Raw genomic sequence first — 22,050 nt, 5'->3', positions numbered from 1 at the left:
GTTGTTTTGTTTTGGGTTTTTTCTGGGGGGGGTTTGTTTTGTTTTGGGGTGGTTTTGGGGTTTTTTTTGTTTGGAGCTTTTTTTGTTTTGGTTTTTGTTAGTTTGTTGGTTTTTTTCTTGGTTTTTTTATTGGTTTTGGGTTTTTTGGTTTTTGAGGGCTTTTTTTGTTCAGTTTTGGTTTGGGGTTTTTTTGTGGGGTTTTTTTCCTGGGTGTTTGGTTTTGGGGTTTGTTTTGTTTGGGTTTTTAGTTTCTGTTTTTATTTTTTTGTGGGAGGAGGGGGGAATGTTGGGGTTGTTTTTGTTCGGTTTTTTTTTTCGTTGTTGTTCTTTTGTTGTGTGTTTCCTCGGGCCGGTTCGGTGGTGGCGATAACGAGCTGTACGGTTTGAGCACGGGTTCTCTCATTAAACCTTTCCCGTGACCCTTTCCCGGTCTGTGGGCTCCGTTCCTCAGCTGGGCCCAGGCCGCCGCCCGCCATCAGGCCCGGAACTACAACTCCCAGCGTGCCCCGCGCCGGGCGCGCCGCGATGACGCAAACCCCGCACCGCCCGGGCGACGGCGCCGCGGGGTGACATGGCGGCCGTGCGGGAGCGGCGGTGAAGGTGAGCCACGGGCGGGGCCGGGCCGAGGGGACCCGACAGCTGCTCCAGGCCTGCCCAGACTCTCCGAGGGCCGTCTCTGGAGAAGCAGGGATAGGGACAGGGATAAGGGCAGGGACGGGTGAGTGTCGGACCCGCTGCGGCAGGGTTCTGAGGGGGCGCGAGGGGGGCGCTTCCCGCCCGTTTCTCCCGCCCCTGAGGGCTGAGGGGAGGCGGCGTCCGGCCGGGGCGTCAACCCAGCACATTCTGCGGGCACCGGGATGGCGGGGCAGCAGGGCCCAGAGCATTCCTGAGGCACATCGGGATGGTGAGGGAATGGAGCTGGGGGCATTCCTGAGGCCCACAGAGATGGCGGGGGAGCAGAACCAGGGACATTGTCCAGGCACACAGGGATGGCAGGGGAACAGAACCGGGGCATTCTCCGGGCACCGGGATGGCGGGGGAGCAGGGCCCAGAGCATTCCTGAGGCACATCGGGATGGTGAGGGAATGGAGCTGGGGGCATTCCTGAGGCACATAAGGATGGCAGGGGAGCAGAACCAGGGGCATTCCTGAGGCACACAGAGCTGGCAGGGGAGCAGAACCAGGGACATTGTCCAGGCACACAGAGCTGGCAGGGGAGCAGAGCCGGGGACATTGTCCAGGCACACAGGGATGGCAGGGGAACAGAGCCGGGGCGTTCTTCGGGCACCGGGATGGCGGGGGAGCAGGGCCCAGAGCATTCCTGAGGCACACCGGGATGGTGAGGGAATGGAGCCGGGGGTATTCTCCGGGCACACAGGGCTGGCGGGGGAGCAGAGCCGGGGACATTCTCCGTGCACACCGGGACGCCGGAGCTCGGTGCCCTCTGTCCGTCATCCCCGGTCACTCTGCCACAGGGGTGGAGACCGGCTGGGCTCGGCGTCGCTGAAGGAGCTGCGGGACCGAGTGCGGCCGGGGCGAGGGAGAAGGCAGGGAAAGCTGCTGCCGTTTGTCTTCGAGAGGGCCTCAAGCTGGCCATGCGTGACTTGTGAGAACGTAACTCATCCTGAAAGTAAGCAGAGGATGGGGAGGAGTGATCGCTGCGAGCCTGTTTATTGGAAGGGAGAAAGAAAGAGTTTTGGGTTTTTTTTCCTGATAAAGCAGAACAATTTCTTTATGAAAGACAGAAGATAATCCTTAAATGCAGATTTATCTAGTTCTTGTAAAGATGCTTGGTGGCATCACAGAGTCATGGAATGGTTTGGGTTGGGAGGGACCTTAAAGATTATCCATGTCCACGCCCTGCTATGGGCACAGACATGTTCTGGCACAGAGGGTGGATCACGTCCTGTCCAGCCTGGCCTTGAGCACTTCCAGGGATGGGGCAGCCACAGCCTCTCTGTGAAACCTCTGCCAGGGCCTCACCACCCTCACAGGGAAGAATTCCTTCCCAATATCCCATCTAACCCTGCCCTCTGTACATGGAAAGCCTTTCCCCCTTGTCCTGTCACCCCTTGGACAGGTGGTGACACTTGGTGACACTGCTCTTTGCTGAATTTCCCCTGTAGCGCAATGTCCCTGCTGTTTACTCGTTCCAACTCAATAGTTGCAGTGAAGAAGGATAAAAGACACATGGCTGAGGTAAATGCTTCTCCACTTAAACATTTTGTCACTGCAAAGAAGAAAATCAATGGTATCTTTGAACAGTTGGCTGCATACATCAACGAGAGCTCCTCATTCCTAGAAGGTAATTTGAGTTCTTGGACTATGAGTGTGTAACAAAGCTCTACCTACTTATTATTTCCCCAAAACACACACCAGCCCCCTCAGTCAGTTAAACAGCACTGCTAAATCTGTGTTTATTTATACATGCATGTCTGCTTGTGCATTCATGTTTGTAAGAAAAAGCAAAAATTATTTTGTTGAGTTTGGGTGGAGTTCAGGTTCAGGTGCATGTTAAGAAGCTAGTTAGGGGGCTATGCTTGGTTTTTATGTTTGGGAGATTTTGAATTAATTACACAACCCCAGTAGGTATTTTTTGCCTATAATCCTTTCACTATTCTTGCCTGGACACATCATTGCCACTGACATGTAACAAACACCAGTAATTGGCTTTAACAGCTTAAGGCACAGACAGATTTTATCTCTAAGGGTGTTGGCCTCTTTGCAGTGTTGGCTGTTCTGTTCTGTTCAAGGCAGTCCCAAGAATGAACAGTTATGAGATACACAAAGAGTCCATTGGATAAATCCTATTGTAAAATTGCTTCAGGGTGTCATTGCCTGTGCAGGAACACCCATGCAAGCTGTGGGACACAGATAAATGTTAAGTGGTACCATCACAGAGAGGGTTTCACCCAGTCTGACCCAGATGGCTTCTGGCATTCAGAGACATGATCTATTTTGATTTTAGAAACACACAAGAATGCAGAGCTTGATCCTGTCACCACAGAAGAGCAGGTACTGGAAGTCAAAGGCTACCTGTCAAAAGTCAGTGGGATTAGTGAAGTGTTGGCAAGACGACACATGAAAGTTGCTTTTTTTGGGAGGTGAGTCACATGCTTGTGTTGCCTTTGCTCCCCATTCAGTAAAGCATTTGAGCATTGTAGCCAGTAAAAAATATTTATATAAACTTTTATATGCTTTAGCTTTTGCTTGTAATGTCCCTGATACAGGTGCTCTTGTAAATTGGAAACAAGTATTATATCATGTAATTCTTCAATTTGAAGAATTCTTTAAACAGAGAAATAGAAAAATCTTTTTGCAGGTTGCCTCTGGCACCTAAATTGTTACAACTTGTCTGTAGAGAACTTGCTTTTGTAACATCAAAATGAGCACACCTGGCTCTTGGAAGCCTGAAACCCTGTCCTTAATGTGACTGCAGGACAAGCAATGGGAAGAGCACTGTGATAAATGCCATGCTGTGGGACAAGGTGCTCCCTTCAGGAATTGGACACACCACTAACTGCTTCTTGCGTGTGGAAGGGACAGATGGACACGAGGCTTTCCTGCTCACTGAAGGTTCAGAGGAAAAGAAGAGTGTAAAGGTACAATCTCCTTAAACATAAGGTTAAGGATAAGAGTTCTTCCAAAATGTCAGAAAAGGAAAGGGGAAAAAAATATTCACAGTTAAGGATTTTAATCATTAAATGAGTGGAGATGAAGAATGAGTCTTTATTAGATGTAGGAAGCAAGTTGCAGAATGGGGACTTGCTCATTTTATGGAAGAGATGACATGTCTGTATTACTGATAGCAGGGGACAATGACTCAGGAAGTTCTGAGCTTTGTGTAACTGACAGATTCACAGACTTCCTGGGAATTCCTCAATATCCTTTCCTGACAGGAAAAATCTCTCATAAATTCTCACTAGCAGTTGCCTTTTTTCTAGGACACTCAAGAAGGTTTTATGTGAAAAACCTTCCAGAGAGAAAATAATTTGAACTTGGGCTTTATCTCAAATTGTCTGTGAATAGCCCTGAAGGGAGATAACTGTGTTAGTGGGTCTTGGCAAACAGGAAATGTTACTTCCATCTCCTCCTAGACCGTGAACCAGCTGGCTCATGCCCTTCACCAGGATGAACATCTGAATGCTGGCAGCCTGGTCAGTGTAATGTGGCCCAATTCCAAGTGTTCCCTCTTAAAGGACGACCTGGTGCTGATGGACAGGTGAGAAATAGCTTTCTTTCCTTTCCTGCTTATCACAAGCTAATTATGGAAATGTTTTCAAATATATTTAACAAACCTCAAGGTTTCTAATCTAAGACAGTGACCAAAGTCCCTTGCTGTAATTAACAGGGAGATTTTTTTGGTCATTACTTCCTTTTAGCCTGTACTCTGTCACCTCAGGGTAGTGTAGCTCAGGCATGGGAAATTAATGCTTTGAAAAGCTCTTACTAACTTTTTAAATTCTGTTTTTGCTGTATTCACAGCACAGTAATATCTCATTTCTTTTTATTTCTAGTCCTGGCATTGATGTAACCACAGAGCTGGACAGCTGGATCGACAAATTCTGTCTTGATGCCGATGTATTTGTTCTGGTGGCAAATTCTGAATCAACATTGATGCAAACTGTATGTGCAAGTCCCCTGTTCAATGAATTTGGCTATAGGTTAAAACTATTTGACATTTTAATTTAAAGAGGTTTTGTTTCATTTTCCTTAGGAGAAGCAGTTCTTTCACAAGGTGAATGAACGTCTGTCTCGACCCAATATATTTATTTTAAATAATCGTTGGGATGCATCTGCCTCTGAACCAGAATACATGGAAGAGGTTTGTGATGTGTTTAAACTGCTTCTCTTTGCATGGATGTCATGGAGTCTGTTTTGACTCTGGTCTTTGGGGATACAATCAGTGCTGTGTGTGATGGTTTTACAGGTTGGATTTTTATCACCTTAGTGTGGAGACTCGAGGGAACATAGACGCTCAGAAATCAAGAGTCTCACAAAAGTTAGATCACTTTAGAAAACTCTGGAAAATTCCATAAAATAGCAAATTTTTTTTCTTCAATGCTTCTTTGGTAGCTTAGACCAGCAGAGGGCATTGGGGTGCCTGGTGTAACCTTCAAGAGATGGATAATGTGGATTTAACTGCATGTGTGGTTTCTCATGGCCGTACTCAGGTGCGCCGGCAGCACATGGAGCGCTGCACCAGTTTCCTGGTGGATGAGCTGGGTGTGGTGGACCGAGCCCAGGCAGGGGATCGAATTTTCTTTGTGTCTGCAAAAGAGGTGCTGAATGCCAGGATTCAGAGGGCTCAAGGGATGCCAGAAGGAGGTGAGGAAAACTAGCAGAAACTTTCCATTTCATAGAGATGAAAATAGACAGTATCTTGTTTCAAAAAAATGTATAAAATTGGGGTAGTTAAATTAATTGGGTAGTAAATTGGGGAGTAAATTAATTGGTATTAATTGCCAAATTATTAATAAGGCGATCACAACAGAAGGGGTGACTTAGCACTTTTACATTGGCTTCAGTGTAAAACAAGAGCATTTCTTGATGTCTAACATCTGATTGCTTTCTCAAGATTTAAATGGCTGTTTTGTGCATTCCTTCTCTCAGGTGGTGCATTGGCAGATGGATTTCAAGTAAGAATGCTGGAATTTCAAAGCTTCGAGAGAAGGTTTGAGGTGAGTATTATGTGTGCCGACCTTTTGGTTACTCCCAAAAGACTGACACTTGTGGGGACATATTTTGGAAATAGATTGTACAGGAAGGAGAAATTGTATTAGTATCTGCTAATCTTGGGCTGCTTTTTGTGTACAGGAATGTATCTCACAGTCAGCAGTAAAAACAAAGTTCGAGCAGCACACGGTGAGAGCGAAGCAGATTGCGGAAGACGTTCGTCTCATCATGGACTCCGTGCACGTTGCTGCCCAGGAACAGCGGTGAGAACTCTGCTGGTGCCTGCACAACTGCAGTTTGTGTTTGGGAGAAATGTTAGGGAACATGAATATCTGAAATGCAAAGCAGAATCCAGCATGTTTGAGAGCAGGAAGGACATGGATTGGTGGTGTTGCTTCTAGTGAATGATGGAAGTATTGGGAAAAGGACCTTGCTTTTGTCCTGTGCCATGACTGTGTAATGCGTTGCAGAAATTACCATGCTTTGTTACTGAGCAGGAAAATCTGTCTTATTTCTGGAACTCAAATATATTTATAGATCAAAACTGCATTTATTTGGCATTTTGATGGACAGGGGTTTGTTTTCACCAGAGTTTACTGTCTGGAAATGCGAGAGGACCGTCAGGATCGTCTGGGTTTCATTGACAAACAGCTGGAGCTCCTTACTCAAGACTACAAGAGGAAAATCAAACAAATCACTGAAGAGGTGGAGAGGCAGGTAAGGAGGAGTGTCTGCAGAAAACTGATTGTCTGAAACAGCTACAAGCATGGTGAGGAAAATGCACAGTGCTGACAAAGCTTTGAAGTACTAAAAATGTGGGAGTTACATATGGGAAGAGGAGAAAAGCTTTCAGAAGCTCCATTTTCTCTCCTGTGCTGTTTCTCTAGGTGTCAAATGCAATGGCAGAAGAAATCAGACGGCTCTCAGTGTTGGTAGATGAATACCAAGCAGACTTCCACCCATCTCAAGTAGTTCTTAAAGTGTACAAGACTGTAAGTGATGTTTGCTTAAGCAATTTAAGAGACCTTTTTTAGCTCTGAGTAATAATGCCAGCTCATTGTTAGGCATTTCAATCTTCCAGCTAGGATATGAGCTAAAGCTTTAGATTTTTATAATGAATTGATAGGTGTTATATATGATATTATATAGATTGAACAGAACTTTCCCTGAACTAGAGTCTATGTGAAATTTTTTTTAATTTGCCTTTTCATCCCCTTCACTGAAAAATGGGGGGAGGTATGATATTAATGTTAAAAAACTGGGCAGACAGATTGTGTGCTCCTGTTTTGGGAGGGTCATTTTAACTAGCAAGCTCTAGCACCTTCAGCCTGCATCTTAGCTATGTTTATTTTAATCTTAACAATTTAATCTTAACCCTTTCTTTGTTTGTCAGGAGCTGCATAAACACATCGAGGAAGGCCTGGGCCGTAACATGTCAGATCGTTGCTCCAGTGCTATCACAACTTCCCTGCAGACAGTGCAGCAAGAAATGATAGGTCAGTTCCACAGGCAATACTGCCCTTTCTCTTCCCTTGAATTGCATTTTGAAATACCTAGGTACATGTTCTGGGTTTCTCATTAATCCAGTGGCTGACGTGCAGCTGACACCATCTTAGTTTCCATCTTGATGAGTAATGCTGTTGTGTGGAGTGACTAGTTCTGTGTCTGAGCTTAGGCAGTGATTTCCTAATGAATATGTACAGTCACAGTGTAATCCTCATGGCAGAGTGGAACTGTGGCAAAGTCTGGAAGAGTCTCAAACCAAATCCTAATTAAATACAAATTACTTGGAACTAGGTGCCTGTCTGAATATGGTGCCTAAAGAAATGGGTTTCAGATTTTGTTTTCCAAGGTCTTGCTAATCTGTAAACTTCACCAGCTACCTGTAAGGATTTTGGAGGGTCCATGGAAAGATTTCCTTCTGGGTTGGTCTGAAGAACCAAGAATTGAACAATAATTGATGATGTATCTCTGACTTTGTAACATGCTTGGCTTATGAAATTTAACATACTAAGCAAACTGACTGTAGAGGATGAAACAAGCCATAAGCACCTTGATTATAGAGTACAAGACCAGTCAATTCTTGTGAACTCACCAGTTTTTTGCATGTTTTTGTTTCCTCTCTGTGTAGATGGTTTAAAACCCCTCCTCCCAGTGTCTGTGCGGGGCCAGATAGATCTGTTAATTCCCAGGCAGTGCTTCAGGCTCAGCTACGACCTGAACTGTGACAAGCTCTGTGCTGACTTCCAGGAGGACATAGAATTCCATTTCTCTCTGGGATGGACAATGCTGGTGAACAGATTTTTGGGACCAAAGAATGGTCGTCGGGCCTTGATGGGCTATAATGACCAGGTAGAGTGCCTCACTGAGTGACTGGGGTAGATATTCATTATTTCAATGGCTGCTGAAGTTCCTTTGGTGGGAAGAGCAGCAGTTCACCTCCTTTTATTCTCTTCTTTGATTTTGTTTTGTCCCTGCTTTTCTAATTAGGTTCAGCGCCCTTTAACACCAGCGAATCCCAGTCTGCCTCCTTTGCCTCAGGGCTCTATGACCCAGGAAGAACTCATGGTGTCCATGGTGACTGGACTGGCCTCTTTAACTTCCCGGACTTCCATGGGGATCATCGTGGTTGGTGGTGTGGTATGTGTGCATTCTAGGTGGTATTTTATAACTTTCATTGGAGCACTGATGTAAAAAGCACTTGCACTGCCAAATCCTGTAGATATTTGCTATTGACAGATAGATTTTCTATTTTCTCCTTTGATCTTCCACTTGAGTACAGTGAGCTGATTTTGCAATGCTGTCTGCACCATTGTTGGGAGTGAATATCAGTAATATTGTGCAATTTGTTTATCCTTGTGCTTCTTTAGGTCTGGAAGGCTGTGGGTTGGAGACTGATTGCTCTCTCTTTTGGCCTTTATGGGCTGCTCTATGTGTACGAGCGCCTCACCTGGACCACCAAAGCCAAGGAGAGAGCTTTCAAGAGGCAGTTTGTGGAGTATGCTGGGGAGAAACTGCAGCTCATCGTCAGCTACACGGGCTCCAACTGCAGCCACCAAGTCCAGCAGTGAGTTCCCTGCATTCAGCTCAGACTTTATGGAAATTCTGTTGTTTGGGGTTTTTTAGTGCTATTCCTTCTATTCGTGCTGAATTCCAGATTTGCAAAAATGTAATGATGCATGTTTTAAAATAATATTACTTTTATTTTGAATATGTAGTGTTTGGGTGCTGTTAGGCATTAATCTTAATATACTTCCATGTTTCAAATCAAAATGCTCTGATATATTCTTGTGCAGAAGTGGAAAGATGAGTGTCTGAATCATGATACCATCATCCCTATACATCAAAGGGATTTATTTCTTGAATGTGCTATTTGATCTTACTTTTCATTATGTTCAACTCTTGTTGTTTCATAGAGAACTTGCTGGAACGTTTGCTCATTTGTGTCAGCAAGTGGATGTCACACGGGACAATCTTGAGCAAGAAATTTCTGCCATGAATAAAAAAATAGAAGTTTTGGATTCACTGCAGAGCAAAGCAAAACTGCTCAGGTGAGATTTGATTATTCCATATAATTGTTTTTCATGTGATTGCCCCAGGATGTTCATATGAGCTGTGGCTTAGAGTTCATTCTGTCTTAGTCATAGCACTTGATGTGCAGGTGTCAGCACTTTTCCCTACCAAGTCATGTTCCCTTTCACTGGGTACTTTCCTATGGACTGTTGACAGTCATTTAAAGCTTCTGTCTCACAAAGCACCTTTTTCTTCCTGTTTTTTTTTTTGGAATTACAGTTCCTTCCCATTTATGAAACCATACAGTCTTCCACTCCTACAAGCTCTGTCAGGCCCTTATAAAATTATGCAAAAAGTCTTGCCTTCACCTTTGTACTCAGTTTTCTGCTGCTTTCTTTACCCTGCAGAGGATGTTGGGAAGACTTTTTCAGACATTCCTTACCTACACAGTAAGACCAATGTGAAGTTGTGTCCAAAATCTCTCAAAGCTTAGGGACTGACAGCAGGCAAGCATTCTTGACCTGCAAAGGAATGGCAGCAGCCTTTTGGATGAATCTCTGGCACTCCATGCCTTGCTGTGTATTTATTCTTGTTGCAGTTCTTTCTGACTGGCTTGAGAAATCACAAAGAATTCCTTCACTGTTTCATTCACCAAACAAAACTTTCTGTCCTTGCAGGAACAAAGCAGGCTGGCTTGACAGCGAGCTCAACATGTTCACACACCAGTACCTGCAGCAGAGCAGATAGTGTGAGAAAAAGAGAAAAACAACAGTTTCCCTTCAGTGCTCTCTTAATTACTGCAGAGAACATGGTGGGTGATGGAATTCCCTAAAGGGAATGAGCAAGAGCAAATTGCTGTGTTTCCAGTTGCTGTGTGAACAGTAGGATTCTGCTTCCCTGTTCTGTGTCCCACCTCCAAACACTACCTGTTAATAACTCTTCTTTTTCCTTGTGAGACCAGGCTACTTCAGGAGGAGTGTGTGCTTTATACATTTACAGGGGGCTTTTATTGTACTTCATTTTGCTTTAAACAAATTTAAAGCAATCAAGCAAATGTTTATCAGGTTAAAAGTTATTCTGACCCATCTTTATGAAGTAAAACAAATGACTCCATAAAGACAGAACTTTTGAAGCCCCAGGTTGACATATGTGTGACAAGCAGCTGTTTGACTAAACACAGATCCCACGCACACAGACATGGTGGTGGTTTCACAAAGCATTTCTAGCCCACACAGGCTTGTCTGAGGTTAACATTCCGTTATTCTAGAACATAACAAAATCACAGTGTCACTGCATAGAAAGGTTTATTGCTCTCAGGATGCTTAAACCTGTGAACAAAACCCAGTTCTCTGGAGCAGGAGGGATTAAGATTTGGTTTGGTAAGCTTAGTGAATTTGGAGTTAGTTTCTTCCTCTTAAGAGCTCTAATAACACAGTCTGGCCCACTTCCCATCATGGATGAATAGTTTGCAAAGACAGAGCTAGTTCCTGTGAAGGAGGTGGTGCTGATAATTTGGCAGCTTGTTGAAGAAGAAAACTAGGAAAGAGAAGCCAGTTGACACAATGTAAAGCACTGCATGATGAGCTCAGTTGAGGAATGTGGGGTTTTTTTTGGAAAAGCACAGCTGTCTTTCTGGAAGCAGGCCTGTGGAATTCCATTACCACTGTTTGGCCACAAGAACAGCATGTGGATGACACGCTGTAAGAGATGTTGCTTCGTGTAGAGTTCCCACAGGATGTACAGTCTGGGCAGCAATAGGATTTGGTATTTTTATCTTCTGTTAAAAGTATCAGAACATGCTGGCAAGTACAACTCCTCTGGGGTGGGGGGAGTTGTGGCTCTTGTAGTTCATGCCAGGGCAAGAATGGCTTAAAGCAAATTAGTTTTTTAAATACATTCTTTATTTGCAAATACATTAAATTAATTGTTGAGTTTTGCTCTGATGCATTGGGAATATAATAATTGGGAATTGTAAGGATTTGAGTCTCTTCCAGTTGGAATTGGCAGAGAAGAAATTCTGGCTGATTTTAGGAGCTTGAGTAGGATTAAGTTCCTCTACTGCAAGCTTCTTTCTCTCCTTGTAGGTCAGTATTTTGCCATGTGTTGGTTATAATCTTTCTGTTACCTACAAAATATCTGAGGAATCCAGAATCAGATCCTGTAGTCCTGAGGTTAGTGACAACCTGTATCTCTTCAGCATCACACACACAGAATATGGGCTGTCCTTGAGCAGGTCCCAGCTGAATTCTGAACCACTGAGCAGTGGGATGTTCTTCATACTGACAAAGAGACTTTTTCCCTTGAAAATGGCATTAGGATTTCTCATTAATGCTCAGGTGTGAATATATGTGCCTGTGATAAGTCACATGTTTTTCATATCATGGAACTTCCAGAAAGAAGCTGCCTGATGCTTGAGGGAGTGAAAATATCAGTAAGTACTTCTTAGGTAAGGCTGTACTGAGATTTATAGAAAGACTTGAGGTATCTTGATTGTGTAGGGGCTGGCAGTGAGACATCCCTAGAATGCAGAAAGGAAACAAACCTTTCCCTTCCAGTAGAAAGCTTTGACTCCAACTCAAACTGAAAAGCTCAGAATTTCTATCAGAAGGTTTTTTTACCTTGACTGAGTTCCTCAGGTATCCACCAGGATGGGAACATAGAATGGATAAAATCTGAGAACGAGCAAGAAAGAAATTCAGCTCCTTGCTTTTGGCAGTGGCTACTCTGAGCTTGTGGTGAAGTATATTGGAGTAAGTGGAATCATCTAGTCTCACTCTGCTGCAGGTCTTGGTTGAATAAATTTGCATCTTTGGTCTCTCAAGCTGTCACATACACAGCCATGTTCTGTTCTATTGAGTCCTCAATACACAAGGATATTGTCAACTCCAGGTCAAGGCAGAGGATGATGTTCTACTGCTCAGCAGCTCATGACTACTTTATTTTGACGAGGTAGTGTTATCTCTTCAGGCCTTCAGGGGAAATCTGATAAATGAGCTGATCTTTAAGCCAGTGTCTTATCTGTGAAGGGAAAAGAGGCTGCTGGCTTCCTAGAACCCAGTGTTTTGCTGCTGTGTGTGTGATGCTGCTCAGACCTGGGTGCTGTTGGCATTCTCAGTGCAGAGCTGAAGCCTGACCTACAGAATGGGGGAAAGAACCACTTGAACTTTGTCAGAAGCAAAACTGCTAACGTGTGTGAGTGTAACCTTGTCCTGGAAGCCCAAGTGACCGAGAATCAAACCTTTAACAGACAGGCCTATAAGCTGGATTCCTCGGAAACAAATTACAGCTGTACTTCTTTAACTGAGAGGGGTGGAGGAATGAACACTATCATGAGTTTGTTCTCTTCTGATTTTCATAAAGAATGCTAGACTATTCCTTAAAACAGGTAATTCTAGAAACAGTCTTCCCCAGACTCCCATTTAAAGAAGGTCAGCTAAATGCACTTTTATCTTATTGCTGCTACTTACTTTTCCTGTTGTATTATGTTGATGGAGCTCTTCGAAATACTCTTACCAGTGCGTTTTCTCTGCTGTATTTAAGGTGATAAATTTGCATGAGTTAGTCCTGTAACAGTGCTGTAAACAATGGAAACCAAAATAAAAATGAATTGGAAAAACATTTCTCCTGCTGTGTCCTGCATGTTGCGATACAGTGTCCCAGTGTAAGCATATCAGATTACATCAGTATGTTTAGCTTTGTTGCTTTGTGTTACTGAATTGCATGTTGGACACTTGTGACCTTTTTCTGTGTTCTTACTTTGCAAATTAACAAGGAGACCAATGGTACTGAATTGCCTGATAGGAAGTTTTAGTTGCACTCAAATTGTCAGTATTGAATCAATGACTTCTTGAGAATATTGTTGGAAATAATAATGAGCAACTACTGAGTTGGTAGCCTGAAACCGATGCATTAGCTGGTAAGCTACATCAGGCAAGTTAGAGAAGGCCAGATTTCCCGTGATGAGGTTTCAAAATGTCAGGAAAATTAATCCACAAACACCAGAGGTTTATGTCCAAAAAAGAGACAGAAGAGTCCTTTGGCTTTATTCCAATAAAGGGAGAGGCCATGGGGCATTCCCCTGGGATCTCTCCAAGTTTTGGAGGACACAGCCTCCTTTTTATCCCAATTTCCCAGCCACATTTCCCTTCTCTCTTTCCCCATTTCTGAGGCACTTGAGAGGTTCAGACTTCCCAGAATACCTGATCCCAAAGATTTCCCTCTAATGTATAACCCTCCCTTTTAATTCTTACAGAATTTAGGGGTTTTTCTTCCCCATTGTTTCTTTCATCTCTCAATGTCTATTTTCATTTATTTGTAAAGTTTATTTGTAAAGGCAAATATTTTTCCCACTCATCCATCAGTGAAATCCTTCCCATTATTTCTCTCCCAGTGCTGGTTTTATCTACCAGCAAACCCACAGCTTGTTTGTAAAGACAAATCCACTGTTCCTCTCAAAAACAACTCCTTTGGCCTATGGGGATGCTGGGGGTATGCAACCCTTCCGACACAGCGTTGGGAGCAGGATCGTGCTGGGGCTCTGTCCCGGGCCGGGCCAGGTCCTACAGGGTCACACCAGGGCTCTGTCCGGGCCGGGCCAGGTCCTACAGGGTCACACCAGGGCTCTGTCCCGAGCTCTGCCCGTGGCTGGGCCGGCCCAGGGCGCAGTCCCGAGCCGGGCAGGCCTCTCACGGTCGCACCAGGGCTCTGCCCGAGCCCTACCCCGCCTCCTGCGGCCCGCGGCCGGGCCGGGCAGGCCCCGCAGGATCGTGCTATGGCTCTGTCCCGAGCCGGGCACGCCCCTCAGGGTCGCACCAGGGCTCTGTCCCGAGCTCTACCCCTCGTCCCGCAGCCGGGCTGGGCCGGGGCTCTATCCCGAGCCGGACAGGCCCCTCAGGGTCACATCAAGGCTCTGCCCCGAGCTCTACTCCGCGGCCGGGCCGAGGCTCTGCCCGAGCCCTACCCCGCCTCCTGCGGCCCGCGGCCGGGCCGGGCAGGCCCCGCGCATGCCGGGAGCCGTGGGGCGGACCCGCCTGCTCGAACGGCCGCGCCGGGGCCGCCCGGGGGAATCCCGGCGGCGGCTGGAGCTGGGCGGGCATCCCCCGGCTCCCGGAGCGGGCGGGCAGCCCCGGAGCGGCGGGGGCGGCGCAGGTGGGCCGGGGAACGCGGGGCCGGCGCGGGGACTTTGAACGCCTCAGCCCCGGGGCCGCAGGGCCGGGCGGGACCCGCGGGCTCCCCGCACTGTCGGGGAGGGAGGGAAGGAAGAGTTCACCGATCTCTGCCGCTGCCGGACCGGCCTCTCGGATAGGAAAGGGGAATTTCACAATTTTACGATTTCACAGTGCTCGGGCTCTCGCTTGTGAGCATTGGCGGTCCGAACCAGCGCATCTGTGCAGAAACAGCGCGCAGTTTAAAACACCCCCCTCGCAGGGTTCTCAGATCCCGCACAACCGTTGTGTATTAACTGAGGGAGGTGAAACTCCTTTTCAGAAAGATTTCAAATTGCAGCAGGTCCATAAACCTGATCCCCCGGGGCTGGACATGAAGGATTTGTAGATTATGCCAAGAGTGGACCTCATCTGGTAAAACCCTTCCAGAAAGTCCCTTGACTGATGTTATTTTCCGAGTATTTGCTTTCTGATAAGCAATGATGAGTTGCTCATCAAATCTATTAGCTGTGTCCTGTGAAGGCTGTGAGAACGACTGGTTTTTCAAATTGTCTCAAATTTAATGCTTCAACACTGATATTTCTATTTTATGTTTTGTAATGCACCTCTCCCTTATTTTTTGTACCAAAGAGATGTTGTAGTTTGTTGATAGTTAGCAGTGCTCTTGATTCCTCTCACTGCTGTTGTATCACATGTGCATTTGATTCCTCATGTCCAGTTGCCAAGGTAGCAGATGCAAACACAAATTAGATGAGCTTTGCGGAAGGTTTTGGGGATCCTTTAGAACAAAAGGTCACAGAGAAACACAAAGTCTTCTTGAGAACATAATTTATCAGTCTAGCCAAAAGCAATGTGGGAGTTTGGGTTTAGGGTTTGCAGCTGTTTTATTTAAAAATCCACTTTCTGCGAATTTAGAGGCACTTGTGATATTGTAAAGATGTTGAACAGTGTGACAGCCTTTCAGTCAAACTCGGCTTTATTTATTTATCTGAATATTAACTCCCTCTTCTAATAAAAGGGCATCCATTTGTGGGATTTAATTTAATTAATTTGTGGGATTGGAATTGCCTGAACTGTAGTCCTGTGTCACAGTTGAGCCTTTTGGAGCCTTCCTGCCCAGGGAACATGGAAATACATTGACTCTGTATTTCTTTTGGATGTAGCAGATATATTCACATTAATTAGTTATACTTTGAACTTACAAGCATCCTGGTGTTATCACAATATAAATTTCAATGCTTCAAAAGAACATTACAGTAGAATTGCATAAGTATGTCCTAAATAACAGCCTCTAAGCCAAATGTCTCTTATTTAGGTTTTTGATGTGAATTTTTCATGTTTACTGTTTCCTCTGTCAGAGTTTCTTCATTTGGTCAGCTCCCAGTTTCTGACTGCAAAATATTTGGCAGTTTATCCAAGGAGAGAGAAGCATCTTGTGCTGGTTCTGAGCATCCAGAGTTTTGAGACTGGCTGATTTCTCAGGAGCAAGAATCAACATTTCAACAGCTGTAAGTATTTTTTAGGAAAAATCCCCTGAAAGTGTGTCTGCTGCTTCACTTAATATAGTTGAATTTATGTAGTTCACTCTCCTTCTGACTTTACATTAAAATATTTTTGTAGGATGGACTTAGAGCTCATGATGAGGCTGCGCCAGGCCAGCCAGGACCTTCTGCAGAGGCTGAGAATGAAGCAGGAGAAGATGAGAAAAGAACTTCCCAGAAAGCAGCTCCTTCCAGCATCTCATCATGGCACTGCATCTGCTGAGAGATTGAGCCTCTTGTCCAGGAGAGTGGTATGTGCTAGAAATTCAGGGAGCAAATGGGCCTGCATGACAAACAGCAGCTCTGTCTGTGGTTTGGTGTGGTCAAGGAGACATTTGGACATGGACGAGCTCTTAGAAAGTGGTATGTGGAATATGGAGTCTGTTAGAAAAGTCCCTTGGTTATTGTTTACTCAGTGGTCTCAATCTGTTCTCCTGGGTTTGGAGATCAGTTCCTGCCTAAGAAAGGCAAGTTTCTTCTTCTAAGATAGGAATGAGCATTGTGGAACAAAATCCTTTTGTTTCTTCTAAGCACAAGGGCTGAACGTTCAATGGTTCCTGGAATTGGGAAAAGCTGCATTTAGGGAAAAGCTTCCATTGGAAGTGGATCTCTTCCACTGGATCTCTTTCTTACACTCTCCAGAACATAAGGATTTTTCTTTTGCCCCTGCAGGAATTTAAAGGAGTGAACAGACTAGACTGAGAGGTTGATTTAGTGAGTGAAATGTTCTTACAAAAGGTGTTTGTAGTCTGACTGGTGATAGAGTGCTAAGAGAGTCTGTCCTTACAGGAGGAAAATCGGGCTGATGCAGTAAAATCTGAGCCTGGAATAAAGGTGTCTGTGGAGCCCAGAGCTGGCCCAGCCCTCAGTTCATCTCCAGAACACAGCAGCAGTGCCAGAGGGGTGCAGCAACAACAAGCAAAGACACAGGAAGGAGCAGGTCTTGATTCCAACTTCCCTGGGAAAGAGAAGAATGTTGTGCCAGTGTCTGCAGTCATGTGTGGCAGAGAAAACTCCAGAGTGAATGGGGATGGTGGTGCTGAAGGAAGTCCAGAGAAAGAGTCCTCCTTCCTGGGGCATGGAGAGAACAGAAAACAGTCTGCTCTGCTGCATGGTTTCCATGAGAAATGTCATCCAGGGCCATCACTGAGCAGAGTGCAAAATAAAGAGACTGGTGAGCATCATGTGGTCATCAGAGAGCCCCACGGCCCTAAATCCGTCTTGCTGGTGCCTCAGTCCAAAGACTTGAAGGTAAATGTTAAACCAATGCTTTTCTTATTTTCCTGAGTCAGCAGAATGATGAGGAGGAAGGGCTGGGTGAATGTTACTTCCCCTGTTCCCACTGTATGAATTGGAAATTTGGGTTCAGAGCTGTTCCCAGCTGTAGCAGCCAGGGGCTGTTGGCAGTTTTTTCAGTGATCTGAAAGATCAGAAATCTGTAACACTTCACTGGGAAGTGTTGTCTCACTTTTGCACATGCCATCCCCATGCTGAGGGAGAGCAGGCAGCTGCAGTGCTGCTGTTCCACAGTTTGTCTCCTTGGGCATGAGGGGCAGGCCCTGCCTGTGATCATCCTCCATGGCAGCACAGGTGCCCTCTCTTTGGGGATGTGTGATGCAGCTCAGCATTTTGTTTAAAGCTCTGAAAAATCCTGCTTTATTTGGGCAAGTCCCTGTCTCCTCTTTCTGTTTTATTTATTGACAAGGCAAAGAGCTGGTGAGCAAATTACTGGGAGGGGCATAGATGGAATCCAGTCTCAAACTCAGCCTCAGCTGTCCCATCTGAACAGCTTCTGGTTGTTTCCTCAGCTGTGCCTCTGAACGTCCTGGCAGGTGATTAGAAGTTGTTATGAATTGTTTTCTTTCAGAAGGAAACTCGCCGTGTGACTTTCCAGCCTGACCATGAAGAAGATGCCATACCTGTCAGCAGCTGGTCTGCCCATCCTTTGCTGGGCTATGACTGGATTGCAGGTGAATCCTAACTCTGAAGCAAAGCTCTCAGTGTGTTGTGGTGATATTTAGAGTTAAAACACAGTTTATGATCCTTTTGGGGTGTGATGGAGCTGCTGTCCTAGGGCCAAGGGAGCAGGTCCCAGCAGAGGGGCTGCAGCTTTGTCTGAGGCCCCTCTCCAGACTAGAGGTGAGGGGCAGTATTATGGGAATTCAGGCAGCAAATGGCAAAGCCTGGTGAGGTCAGAAGGGATAGCAAATACCTGGAATGAATTAATGCAATAAGGGACCCAAACCACACAGAAATCTCTGGCTTGACCTGATGTTCTGCCCTTCTCATTGTCATTATTTTGTTTGGACTGTATCTTGTGAGGCTTGCTTTGGTACTTTCCCAAATTTTGTAAATCATTGAAAATCATTAAATCATTCTCTTTCCTTGGTATTCTCAGGGCTTCTTGATACGAAGTCTCCAGTAACAGAAAAATCTGAGCAATACTTTGCTGAGCTGCAGGAGTTCCGACAGTCCAACAGAGAAACCTGCATTCACCAGCAGCACCTGGAGTAAGTGGGGATGGGGAAGGGCTGAAGCAGCAAAGTTCAATCCCTTAGTAATCCCTGTAGGAATGATAAGCATAATCTGATTGGAGCAGGACATTGTGAGGGTCTTTATTTACCTCTCAGTCACGTTTGCAGTGCTGTTCAGAGAGCCAGCCCTCTGTCACTAACTGATTTTCTTGTGTGTTTCTGTAGGCCTGAGGATTACACAGGTCCTGAACAAGAACTGGATTTGATAATTGGTTCTCATAAGTGTAAGATCATATTTCTTCCTAATTCAATTTCTGTGAATAAAGAACTAAGCAGTCTTTACCTCTTAACCTGAGAGAGCACCACGTCATGCAAGACCAGCAAGAATGTGTTATTTTCAGCTGCAGCTTTTCAACCAGATTCAAAGATACCAAAGATACTTGAGTCTTCTAGGGATCCACTCTCAGTGTCATTTTACTGTGTTAGAGTTTCTTGTAATTGGCTGATGTTCTGTTTCTAAATTGAAGAGGTTGAAGTTTTGGTTTTGCTTTTTAGGAACTTACTTGGGGACAGGAAATGTATAAGATATTTCAGGAAAAGCAGCTCTTTTTATAGAATGCAGATGTGGTGCTGTGATAGAACACAGCTTTTGTGGCTGGGTTCAGGGACCTTGTGACAAACAAGAACCCTGATGAAAGTTTGTTGCTCTGTGCAGGTGTTTACTGCTATGGATTGAACGAGCGTCTCTTCACCATCCCTGTGGATTCAGAAGCTGCCTGCCCTGTGTGTAAGATCCCACGCAGCCACCAGCCCCCAGGGACTCTGAAGGAGCCAACCCATGTCAGGTAAATAAGAATTCCTGCTTTGTAATGTGCACAAATCAAGGAAAAAAATAGAGAAGAAAATCTGATCAGGTGAAGGAGAAAAGAGCATCCCAACAGTTCTGTAGAAGGTTGCTGTTTTCAAAGCAGAGATCTCTTGCTTAAAAACTCCTTACTGATTTTTTCTATAAGCATGAACAGTCTTGAAATCAATGAGAAATGCATGTTTTGTCTGAATTTGATCCAGAATCTGAATGTACATGTAAAGTGTCTACTGCCCTAATCCAGAATGGTTCACTTGGTTCACTCTGGGGTTAGACCTTGGATCCTGAGTGGGAAGGCATGCAGATTCCCTGTGCCTTGGCGGAGGTGTGGGCAGTTACTTCCTACAACTTCCTACTTCCTTGGAACACAAACCCTGTGAGGAATGTTTGAGGGAGCTGGGGGTGCTCAGCCTGGAGAAGAGGAGGCTCAGAGGTGCCCTTATTGCTCTCTGCAATTCCTGAAGGGAGGTTGGGGACAGGTGGGGTTGGTCTCTGACAGAACCAGAGGGCACAGTCTCAAGCTATGTCAGGGAAGGTATAGGTTGGATATTAGGAAAAAATATTTCGCTAAAAGAATAATAAAGTACTGGAATGCTGTTCCCAGGGAGGTGATAGAATCACCATCTCTGGATGTGTTTAAAAAAAGCCTGGACATGGCACTTGGTGCTGTAGTCTGGTTGAGGTGTTAGGGCATGGGTTGGACTTGGTGATCTTGGAGGTCTCTTCCAACCTCATTATTCTGTGATTCTGTGATTCCCTTGTGTGGTTCCAGGGTCAGCATTCCCAGGGGGGCCCTTTTGCCAGCCCACAAGTACCGAGCCCATCGCAGGAGCAGCTTCCAGCCAGCAGATGACCTTGCCCTGTCCTCGGTGAGTCACTGCCTTCCTGCTGAAGGCACAACCCCAGCTCTCCTTGAAGAGAATCTGGGACTCATTCCCTTGGCAGAGTTTCCACTAAAATTTTTGATAAGCATCAGTGTGATAGCCAGAACATCCTTTGGTGTGTTCTGAGTTCATCCCTTGGTGTGTGACATTTCCAGTGCTTTACACTGCACAAAAGGAAATGCCACGTGGAGATTTGGCTGACTTGTTTCAGGCATTGGCCTCTCAACATAGCTAAGAGTACCTGTGTTTGTTTCCACAGACATTAATAAGTCTGAAAGGCAAGTGTATTGACAAAATCAGTAGTGGCAAGGGTGGATTTAAAACTGCTGTTGTGTTGCTGGTCCTGTGTTCCATTCCAGTCAGTGCTGCAGGCAGTGTTAATTTAACCTAGCCCTGGCCTGGAGATTTCCAGGGAAGAGGTGGGAGGAAGCTCAGTTTTGTGGTTTAGGGAGCTGGATGAGTCAGTTGAGACAGGTTCAGAGGGGTCAGGTGCTTGAGTTCTCAGAGTGAAAGATCAGTTTAGAAAAGTGGAAGAGAACTCTTTAGTTCTCTTTTGTTTGAGATTTCATTTATTTCCTGTTAGTCATATAAAAAACAATAGATTAATTACTCAGTTATGCAGAAGTTACTTCTAAATAATAACAGGCCACAATAGATAAAAAAGGGAAAAACATTCCCATTTTTGTTTACAGCATTGCCTGGCTGGCTGGGAAAAGATGGTTCCTTCCAGCAGCACCCTGCTCAGCAGTTTGGATCTGAGAGCCTCACTGGAAGAGAAACCTTCTCCCTACCCTCACCTGGTAAGCACAGCCTCCAGAGTCCCAGGAGGTGCTGGGGGTCACCATCACATTTTCTGAAAAATCCTTTGCCAGGATTCTTCTCCTGGGAAGCTGCGAAGCCTCAGAGAAAAATGAAAACAATAATTATCTGATCTGCTTCTCCTGTGTTTTGCTGCTTTGCAATGTGGTTGGAGATTGTTTATCCAACAAGTGATTGTTTCATTGCTTTCATGTGAATTGTTTTTACTTAATGACCAATTACAGTCCAGCTGTGTTGGGGACTCTGGCAAGTCATGAGTTTTCATTATTATCTTGTTTAGCCTTCAGTATCCTTTCTCTATTCTTTAGTATAGTTAAGTATAGCATTCTTTAATATCATAAAATAATAAATTAGCCTTCTAAGAACATGGAGTCAGATTTATCATTTCCTTCCTGCCACGAGGAACCCTGAAAATACCACAAATGGTGGCACCAGACATTGGCTGTAGCCTGAGCTGAAGAACAGACCCTGAAGATGGGCAGAGTTCACAGCCAAGGCTGAACACAGAAGAACCTCCTGAATTTTCCCAGATAGCTCAACACAGTTTCTTTTTCTTTTAATTATTTATTTATTTAATTATACAAAAAGGGATTTTTCAGAAAATATGATGGTGACAGTTGGGAATTGCACAAATGGAAATTGCAGCCCCATCTCTAAAGGGTGTGATTATTTGAGGGCTGAGCAAACAAAAATGCCTGGAGGAGTATCTCCTTATCACTACTGGGAAATGTTTTCCTTCTTCTGACTGGTGTGCACAGAGACAAAAAAGCAAATGGAGCTGAGTACCTGGCAAAAGAGTTCAGCTCACCAGTCTTCATCAAAATGGGAAAAGTCCCTTTGGCATTCTTTGATTAATATCCTCTTTATTTGGATTTCAGGACCCGGTGTCCAGATTGTCAGGAGAAGGCAGAACTGACAAGTTCCTGCACTGCCTCACTTGGCACACCTGAGGTTTGGCAGAGCAAAGCAGGACAGCAGGCAGCAGCCCTCAGCTCAGACCCCCTCAACACTCTGGATCGTGACTGCCCTGGGGAAGGGATGAGCACAGCACGTGGAAACAACTCAGAAACAAAGCAGTTTGGATAAAAATAAAGCTTTGGACAGATTTTCCCCA

The 22,050-nt window shown here is 45.1% G+C and overlaps 2 protein-coding genes across 6 annotated transcripts; both read left to right on the top strand.

Annotated features, from left to right (window-relative positions):
• Positions 1 to 537: 537 nt before the first annotated feature.
• On the top strand, positions 538 to 12,806 carry MFN2 (mitofusin 2). Of its 4 annotated transcripts, none has more exons than XM_064730521.1 (19): positions 538 to 600; positions 1,475 to 1,629; positions 2,126 to 2,304; positions 2,968 to 3,103; positions 3,439 to 3,601; positions 4,097 to 4,221; positions 4,517 to 4,625; positions 4,717 to 4,824; positions 5,174 to 5,327; positions 5,613 to 5,680; positions 5,817 to 5,938; positions 6,266 to 6,392; positions 6,563 to 6,667; positions 7,069 to 7,171; positions 7,807 to 8,027; positions 8,166 to 8,315; positions 8,546 to 8,742; positions 9,092 to 9,226; positions 9,866 to 12,806. In XM_064730521.1, exons 3-19 carry the CDS (start codon positions 2,130 to 2,132, stop codon positions 9,933 to 9,935), a joined length of 2,268 nt encoding a protein of 755 aa, XP_064586591.1. In that variant the 5' UTR covers positions 538 to 600; positions 1,475 to 1,629; positions 2,126 to 2,129; the 3' UTR covers positions 9,936 to 12,806. The 4 variants fall into 4 exon arrangements, with proteins under 4 accessions (XP_064586591.1, XP_064586590.1, XP_064586593.1 ...); XM_064730520.1 differs by having other exon boundaries at positions 585 to 718; XM_064730523.1 differs by lacking the exon at positions 538 to 600 and adding an exon at positions 888 to 904.
• Positions 12,807 to 14,207: 1,401 nt separating this feature from the next.
• On the top strand, positions 14,208 to 22,050 carry MIIP (migration and invasion inhibitory protein). 2 transcript variants are annotated; one of them, XM_064730574.1, is made up of 11 exons: positions 14,208 to 14,336; positions 15,712 to 15,861; positions 15,974 to 16,145; positions 16,684 to 17,145; positions 17,762 to 17,864; positions 18,293 to 18,404; positions 18,594 to 18,652; positions 19,084 to 19,213; positions 20,006 to 20,102; positions 20,810 to 20,917; positions 21,815 to 22,050. In XM_064730574.1, exons 3-11 carry the CDS (start codon positions 15,975 to 15,977, stop codon positions 21,884 to 21,886), a joined length of 1,314 nt encoding a protein of 437 aa, XP_064586644.1. In that variant the 5' UTR covers positions 14,208 to 14,336; positions 15,712 to 15,861; position 15,974; the 3' UTR covers positions 21,887 to 22,050. The 2 variants fall into 2 exon arrangements, with proteins under 2 accessions (XP_064586644.1, XP_064586645.1); XM_064730575.1 differs by having other exon boundaries at positions 14,221 to 14,336; positions 15,763 to 15,861.

This window comes from Zonotrichia leucophrys, chromosome 21 (assembly GCF_028769735.1).
Source record: "Zonotrichia leucophrys gambelii isolate GWCS_2022_RI chromosome 21, RI_Zleu_2.0, whole genome shotgun sequence".
Lineage (NCBI taxonomy): Eukaryota > Metazoa > Chordata > Aves > Passeriformes > Passerellidae > Zonotrichia > Zonotrichia leucophrys.
Note: the sequence above shows the minus strand (reverse complement) of the source record. Positions and strands in the feature narration are given on the sequence as shown.